Genomic DNA, 8785 nt, shown 5'->3' with positions numbered 1-8785 from the left:
CCGCCGCTCCTCATCCCAAACCGAAAGGGGAGCCTGCCGACTTCAGACCCTCTTTTCCTTCCCTCTCCCTCGCTCTCCTCCTCCTCTCGCTACCTCCACCTCCACCTCCGCCGCCACCTCCACCTCCGGCACCCACCCACCGCCGCCGCCGCCGCCAGCAGCGCCTCCTTCTCTCCTCCTCCTCCCCTCTTCTCTCTTTTTGGCAGCCGCTGGACGTCCGGCGTTGATGGTGGCAGCGGCGGCAGCCTAAGCAGCAGCCCTCGCAGCACGCCGGCTTCCGCTCGTCCTGCCCCACTCGCCAGCCCCATCGACCGCTCTCCCGAAAGGTGCCGGGCCGGCTGGGGGCAGCTGAGGCGGAGCGGCGGGAGCGGCGGGAGCGGCGGCAGCGGCAGCGGCGGCGGCGGCGGGAGGCAGGATGAGCGCACGCGGTGAAGGCGCCGGGCAGCCGTCCACTTCAGCCCAGGGACAACCTGCCGCCCCGGCGCCTCAGAAGAGAGGACGCGGCCGACCCAGGAAGCAGCAGCAAGTCAGTACCCGGGCGCGGCGGGAGCGCCAGCCCACCTCCGCTCCCCGTGCGAGGGCCCCGCGACGCGCAGCCGCCGGAGCGCGGGAGTCCAGGCGCCGCGGGCGCCACACGCAGCCCACCGGGCGGGCGGGGGGGGGGGACGGGCGGCGGAGTCCCGTGCGCGGCTGAGCCCCGGGGCGCCCGCGCCCCTCCGGGCGGGGAGGTGGGGAGCCGCGGCGGGCGGCCCGACGGAGGCGGGAGGTGGGGTCGGGCGAAGCGCGTCCTCGGACTTTCGCTATTGTGCACCGCCCTGAGTGTCGCGGTGGCTCCTGGTGACTGGAAGCGGCCGGAGTCCAACAATCCGGGGCTGGCCAGGCGCTTTCCCAACCGCTCTCCAGTTGCCCCGGGGGAAGGAAGTGCCGGGGGTGGGGTGGGGGCGCCGAGGGTGCGGTGGAGGGGCAGAGTCGGAGGGGCTGAGGTCCTGGGGACCGTTCGCCGGCTCTTTCTCCCGCCATCCGGGGCTGCTAGCGGGCCCGGGTCTGGCACGCCGCAGCCGCCCCCTTGGCGCCTTCCCCAAGTTCTCGGTGGCCCGAGACTCGCGCCCTCCCGACAAAGAACTCGTGGGCCCGCCGGGTCCTCTCAGGGCTCTTTAAACGCGGCGCCGCCGCCGGGGTGTCCCGGGGAAGGGGCTACGGCGGAGTCTGAGTCCGCCGGGAACGGGATTAGCTCTTTTGGCCGAGGGCGCGATGGAAAGTAATGTCCGAAAGGGTGCACCGTAGCCAGGGTCACTTCCTCGCCAAGCGTCCAGTCTCCCTTTTGCCCCCGGACCCCGCGCCTCAGCTTCAGACATGAAATGTGTTAGTCCAGGGCCATTGGCTGGGGGGTTGGGAGGGGACGATCGAGGGGCGCCCGGGACCCCGCGGAGTGGAGGGTTTTGTCTGCGGATGCAACCAATTAAGCGTGCAGCCGGCGCTTGCAGGGCTGCGCGCAGCGCCCAGGGCGGGGGGTTTTGTTCGCAGCAATTTCCAAGCCTTGGCGGGCAGGGCTGGAGCGCAACACGTCCATTGAGAACATTTAAACTTCGCTTCCGCGGGCTTTTAAAACTTCTTCATTCCTTAGCCTTACAAGCGGCTTCCTTCACGGCAAATAGGCCGGTTAGAGAATTATCCTAGAGTCCCAAAGCTGCCTGAGAGCAAGGTGGGGGATATGGAGCGAACAAAGTTTGCTTGCCAGCGCGTTTTAGAAACACCGAGAGGGTTGTACCTTTTTGAAATCATCAAAGGGACCAAGCCCATCTAGAGGCCCCTGAGCTTTCCCGCTCTGCCAAGCGACACTTTTACGCGGCGTTGGGATCCTGTTTTACACCTCCCGGGAAGTCTCTGCCTGTCCCCCCGCCCTGGTTTCCCACCCGCCACCCAGCTCTCTCTGGCTCTTCTAATTGCCTCCGGCCTCCGAAAAGTAATCCAAAAGAAACTGCAGTGGGGTCTGGAGGTGATTGGAGGTTTTACCTTTGAGTTAAGGCAGAGTTCACAAAGAAAGGAAAAATGTGTCTCCGATGTGTTTGCTCCGGATGTGCCCACTGGCGCTCCTGGTCCCCCAGAAGCTTTCAGTGACCTTCCCCAGATTCTCTCACTAGGATGTGCATTTTCATTCAAGACTTCCATGAGGTTTAAGCTAATTGGTCTCATTTAATCACCAAATCTGAATGAAATGTAATTTGATGACTCGCTGGGTAAATATTCAGGAACTGGAATATTAATCATCGCATTCTCTTAACCACTCGAGTATTTACTAGTTGGCAAAGAAGCCGTTTAAAGTTTTTGCTAAAACCTATTGATAGTTTCAATTTCTCCTTCCCAGACACTTCCATTCCTCCTCACTTCCCCCTCCCCCCCTCTTAGTTTTCTCCAGTTCACCCCCCAAAGGAGTTTTCTCAAAAGAAAGTTTTGGAGAAATTGTTCATTTTTATCAAAAGATATTTAAATTTAGACTAGAGACCATGCCGGAATCTCTAAAAGGAAGTGGAGAATTGAAGCAATTATCTAGATAATTCAAGCAAAACCTCCCACAACAGATTTACCATAATTATTTGGAAATTTTAAGGGGAATGGAGTTGTTTTGAGTTGAAGAACTTGGATAATTGCTCCAATATTTCACTCAATGTGTTGACCTACAATGCAGATATATAGAGATGATTAAAAACCATCAGTAGGAAAGACTGTTGAAATATTTATGATATTAGCCTCGTGTTTCTGTTCGAAATGCTAGTACAATGATGGCTGGTCTTATTTGTGTAAAATGCTTATTGCTGAGTTGCCAAATGCATAACCATGCAACTTTTTCACTTTAATGTATGACTTTCTTTCTAGAGCATGCAAACTTGTCACCCTTTGTTACCTTTGTAGGGTTGAAATAGAATCTAGTTTTCATATGTAAAATAGTTTCCTCTTTGAACCTTTGGATTGAAAGTATGGTTATTTCCCCCTTTCTGAAAACTCTTACCATCATCACTATTTATGTTTGAACTGAAGTGTTTTCCAACAGTTCGGTGGAGCAGCACATGCAGAAAATATAACTATAGAATCGGTCAATTTCTTGCAGACATTCTTGCCACAACAGCATTTTTTTCTCTCTCCATAATTAGGAGCCAACCGGTGAGCCCTCTCCTAAGAGACCCAGGGGAAGACCCAAAGGCAGCAAAAACAAGAGTCCCTCAAAAGCAGCTCAAAAGGTGAGATTTCTCAAGTCCTCCCAACTTTCTCAAGGACCACAGGAACCTTCCTGTCATTATCCCATTCTAGATCCACACCTAAGGATTTGTCCTAACTGGTTAACCCAAGACTCATTTCCTGCTCTTACTATTAGCAAGATTTCGAAGCAAATGCTTAGCATAAAAAGTTCATGAAGAGGCTTCAGTGTTGTTTTTAAACAAAAACAAACAAACAAACAAACAATCACCAGATAATATGAAAGTTAATATGGGGTTGGGAGGGTGAAGAGGGGGAGTGGAGAATGGCACAATTAAGATCTGGGCCAATTGTGAAATAGTTAACTACAAATCAAAACTATAGATTTTGCAATTTCCTTTAAAAATAATAAAGATTAATTTACTTTGTGCTTATTTACAAGACTACTGCAAAACCAAATCCCCCTATTAAAGTTAAGTTCTTTGCCAAATAGATGATAATTAGAAGTAAATCCAATTATGGGATACTGGAAAATTACGAATTTTACAGCTTTAAATTTGATGATAAAGTATATACCGTTTGTTTACAATAAGCTTGCAATATAATATATCATAATCTCAAAAAACCTTTCCATCAGATGATATAGAAATGCTCTAAATGAGACAATGAGAAGTTTTTTTAAATAAATGTTTGATCCACTTACTGTATTTTTGGAGGCAGGATAGAACCCAGTCAAGTACAACTGCCAGTGTTATTCTTTATAATCTTTAAATGTGGTGTAAAATAACTTCATGTTGCTTTTATTTGAGCTGGGAAAGAGGAAATATCTCAGGGACAATGCATGTATAGAGAGTGAAGGTAACTATAAAATTCACATTTTTTTAGCCTTATAAATAAATCTGAAAAAATTTTTTCTCTGTTTTATCTGTAAGTTTGTATATTAGTTAAAAACAAAGGTTCAAAATTGAGAAATAAGTTTTGATACATCTTTTGAGTAGATTTGAGTACACCATGTACAGTGTTTATTAGAAAGGACTTATGCTCATCTTTTGGGGATTAATGCTTTATGTGATTTTCTCTGTGATTATGGGCGCTAACCATATTATATGTGATGGTTTTCTGTTGTAAACTGTCATAGCAACCAGTGATACATATAAAGTTATTTAGGGTGTAACTATGATTTCTTGTCTGTTTTAGTTTAGCAGTCTTGAACAGAGTTGAAGGAGCAGATTTCTAATATATTTAAATACAACTGCTCAGAATGAAGATTGGTGACTCATATTTAATCAATAAACTTTCAAGTAGCTCTAAATTACCTTGTCATTTAAAAGTGACAATATATAATCTTATATTTCTGACATGAATACTTTCTGTTACATTTTACTTGAATTTATTAAATTAACTAAAAAAGGCTAATTTAACAGGTTTTTTTTTCCTTTTCCTTTTTTTTTTTTTTGTTACGTTGCATAGTGTGGGATTTACCTAACTTAATTTTACTTTAATAAGGTGGCAAAAGGATACCTGGGCAGGTAGCTAACAAACATTTAGACTATGATGTAGTTGCTCTGAAAGGGGCATCATTATAACATCTCCCAGAAAGAAATCTGTAACTCTCATCATAAATAAATTATTTAAAATTTAATAGAAAAAAGGAAAAGGAATTATCTTTCAGATTTCATTGTATTACATGTTTTCGAATGTAAAGAGATGTTTCCATCACCTTTCATTCTGAACAGTTTACCACTGACAAACAGAATCTTCATTGACAAGGACAGCTGACACTTGAGCCTAATTTACCACCTAAAACCAAATAACAGATAAGTTGATCTCTTCCCAAGTAAGATTTGATTCCTTTTTAGTTACTTTTATAATAGGTATTTACAATGACCCTAACTAGGCCACTCATCTCTCTGATAGTTCTGTATGCATACAGATTACAACTTCCAAAACACAAGGAGGCTTTCTTCTCCCCAAAGAAATACTTCCCTGAAATCTTTCACTCTTCCAGACAAAATTATTTCACACAGTTGTTATAAAAGTCCCCCTTCTAATAAAAGTGAGTAAATATATTTGCCAATAGTATGACTGTAATATTCAGTTTTATAAATTACGCTTCATTTGGAGAAGATAATACTTTGCAAAACAATGAATGACATTGATGAATTGTTCATGGCATGTGTAAACTTAAAGTATTTTCACTTTTAAATCACTATTTATTGAGTTTGCTAATACCCTATATAAACATGATTATCAAACATATTGTATTTTAATAAAACGTATGTTTGTAAGTATTTTGAAAAGAAATCTTTTCAAAATAGTTAAGAAATAGTTATATTGTTCATAACATGTAAGATAAACATACCCTGCTAGACTGTCCAGAGTGTATGAGAGGTCTTCTATGCTTGATAACTCGGATATTCTCCTGAAAACTGACTCATCAAAATGAAAACGGTATAACAAAAACTGGTAAGTATATAAGAGAATAGAATTCTAAAATCAGAGGAGCTACAGTGAACACTGGAATCCTGATGGTGTTGTGTGTATAAACTTTCTTGCTTCTTGGAGTTTCTTTGCTTACAAAGTTTATGTTTGGGCTCAGTAATTGGCCTTGGGGCATTTGAAAACAAAACTGCTTGTTGGAAAATTAGCAATGTGAAACTTGACAATGCATGCAAGACCAAGTGCTTGACTACTAAATTAGCTATCACTCTAATTTCAGACCATAGTCAATATAAAAATCGATTTGTATAATATAAAACAAACATTTCTAAAAACACAATTTGTTATGCCTGGAACTTTTGGGAGAGAAGATAATTCTTCTTACAGCTGCTTTGGCAAATTCCCATAGATGACCATTGTGTAGCAGTTCTAGTCATTCCTTAGAACTCCAACCTGAGTGCTCAAAATTTGTCCCTAAATCAGTTTCATATTGTTATCTTCATAAAAGAAACCAGGAGTTAATGTTTTCCTGAATAATTTATTCATGCGTATGTCTGTGTGTGTTGTGTGTGTATGTGTTTGTGTCTTGACCCTTTTTATTTATGTTTCAGTTTGAGATATACCTGTAACCAATTGCCTCTTAATTTCCTCTGTTTTGTTTTGTTTTCCACTCCTGTTTGTGCTGGATGGAAATACTTTGTATTTTCACATTATTTTGGGAAAAGAAAGATACCCTCTCCTTAATGTTTGGTTTAGAGTTTTTGTTGTGGCTTTTTATTGGTGAGGGAACATTAGAGGGGTTGTCATTAATTCTTCAGTGTTTAAGGTGGCAAGTCAAATTCATCCCTAAGTCTCAAGCTAATTCTCATCCAGGTACTTTTAGGGGAAAAATTGACATTGAATTAAATTTTCACAGAAGGAAACTGCATAAATAAAAAATATCAAGTGTGAGGTAGCGCTATTCATAATGTCATAGATTTTCTTGAGCTTCATTTTGACCAGACCCAGAGAGCAAAGTGCAGAAAGAAAATATCTAGGTACAGGATGTATGATTCAAATAATGTGTTCAGGTAAAGATTTCATATATATCTTCTATTTGCTAAAACTATAAAGGCAGATTTGTGCTGCTTCTAATCCCATTCCCAGAAATGTGCTTGATTTTCATAAATGATTACTAACGCCAATCATAGATATTTATATTAGGATGAGAGAAGGCGGGTTTCACTCATCATTTCAGATCAGTGTTAGAGCATAATGCTGAGTGAGGACAAGATTGTTTTCAGAATACAGTAGGCTCAATTAGAGTAACCAAAGGGCATCATTATAGGTAAGCTGGGAAAAGATGGTTTTAGAAGTTACCATACAATTCTAACCCATGGTTTCTATGTTACTAGGATGATTTAGTTTGATTCCTCTGTGTTTTAGTGCAAAGGTAATTTCCACTGGGATCCAGGGCCATGAGTGTGCAAATGAATCCAGGCAGGTAGAATTAAGTAAAGCCCAGTTATTGTCTCCATTGTCTTGATATTTTAGGCTGACTGACCTAAACAATGAACTCATTTTTTTCACTTCACTTTACCAGAGAGGACCAGACCTTGCTGCATCAGTAAATTTTATCTGGCAAGGCCTTAGAGTCATCATAGATCATGATCCAAGTACAGGAGAGCCAGGTACATCTGAATTATTTTATGAAGTAACTTTACTTCAGGGGAGCCATGATTCTCATTCTCTGCAAGCTACCATTCTTCTCAACTTTTTTCAGCAAAAGTTCCTCATTACTATGACTGACTAATAACCCTGGTTCGTTTTTATCTCCAAGTGTCAGCAGATCATTTTGCTTAGGAGGTAGAACATACCAGATTGGTATTCGATTGCATTTCAGTTCTTCCTTGAGAATAGATGGATGCTAAAGAGCATTTTATGTCAGTTAAGTCATTAGAACCTATCTTGTCTTATTAGTTCACTGTCTGCAGTTTCCAGAGTTCACCTTGGGACCACATAGCTTGGCAAAAAGGGGAACAATGAATTTCACTGTTCTAGACTCTGGAGTTTTTAGTTATGAATCTTTGTTCTGCCAACCAGGAGAGGGTGAATGGAGAACTTACTATATTTTAGGCTGTTGCGTTATGCTATATTGCTTTAATACACTGAACAGTTTTGAATAGCATCTTCTAACTGATTTGGCCAGGACTAGTGCCGTCCTATTTTCTCCAGGGTAAAGTAAGGGGCAGTTTGCTCAGAAGATAACCCTATGAACTTGTATTGTTGATATTGATTTTTCTGACTACAAAGAAGTAGAGGGATAGTTTAAAGGAAGAGAATCTTAAACTTTGAAGATTACTTTCCTGGTCTTTTTGGCCTTGACTTTAATTTAGTGTTTGTATAGATCAGGGGTGGGGAATGTCCGGCTGGCGGGCCATATGTGGGCCCGAGCAATCATTTGGTCTGGCCCTGCCAAGGTCTTACCAAAGAGAAGCAGTTCCAGCCATCACATTAGGGGTGAGTTAATTAAATATTTGACCAAATACAGCAGGCTAATTTTCAAGTTGATAATTTTGTATGTCCCATGAATGATGTTATAAATGGCCCTTGGCAGAAAAAAGGTTCCTCACCCCTGGATGATGAAGACGGGTGTGTAAATAATAATACGGGAGTTGACAATGAGGGCTTCCTTGGGTAAAATGAGCACAGACTCCAATGGGGGATAGAATTTACTTATAGCTCCTATTGGAAAATATAGAGTGATAGCGAACTTGCAACATCTTTTTGAGACTAAAAATGGTTGCACTTAAACTTTGGAAACCCATACAACTGGATTATCAGAAAGGTAAAATGAGAGTTACTCAGTAGTTTGACGGATCAGTCCACCTGATTTTGATGCCAGTGCACATTGATTTAGACTGTTTATATTTGTCAAAGAACCACTGAGAGAATCAAAATGTGACTTTTTAAACTTTGGATAGTTGGCTCCATATGCTCTTAGGCCTACAGGTCTTAGTCTTAAAATATCTACCTAACTATCTGTCGGTCTACCTACCTACCTATCTACACATATATACATATATACAAACATAGAGATACATAAAAACAAAAGTTACTACTATGCCTAAATATTCTAGCTGTTTTTTTGTGTGTTTTGTTCATATGCACTGAT

General features: G+C 42.4%; 1 protein-coding gene across 1 annotated transcript in view; it reads left to right on the top strand.

Moving 5' to 3' along the window:
* The first annotated feature begins 395 nt into the window (after nt 1-395).
* Nucleotides 396-8785, top strand: part of HMGA2 (high mobility group AT-hook 2) — a 129406-nt gene continuing 121016 nt past the window's right edge. The window contains exons 1-2 of the mRNA XM_087814561.1: nt 396-526; nt 3150-3236. Of these exons, the coding sequence (XP_087670687.1) occupies nt 416-526; nt 3150-3236 (198 nt within the window). The 5' untranslated portion in view covers nt 396-415. The remainder of the gene's footprint in view (nt 527-3149; nt 3237-8785) is intronic.

The sequence above is a fragment of the Miniopterus natalensis genome, chromosome 2, assembly GCF_054644295.1.
Source record: "Miniopterus natalensis isolate mMinNat1 chromosome 2, mMinNat1.hap1, whole genome shotgun sequence".
NCBI lineage: Eukaryota > Metazoa > Chordata > Mammalia > Chiroptera > Miniopteridae > Miniopterus > Miniopterus natalensis.
This window is presented reverse-complemented; position numbering and strand designations above follow the sequence as displayed.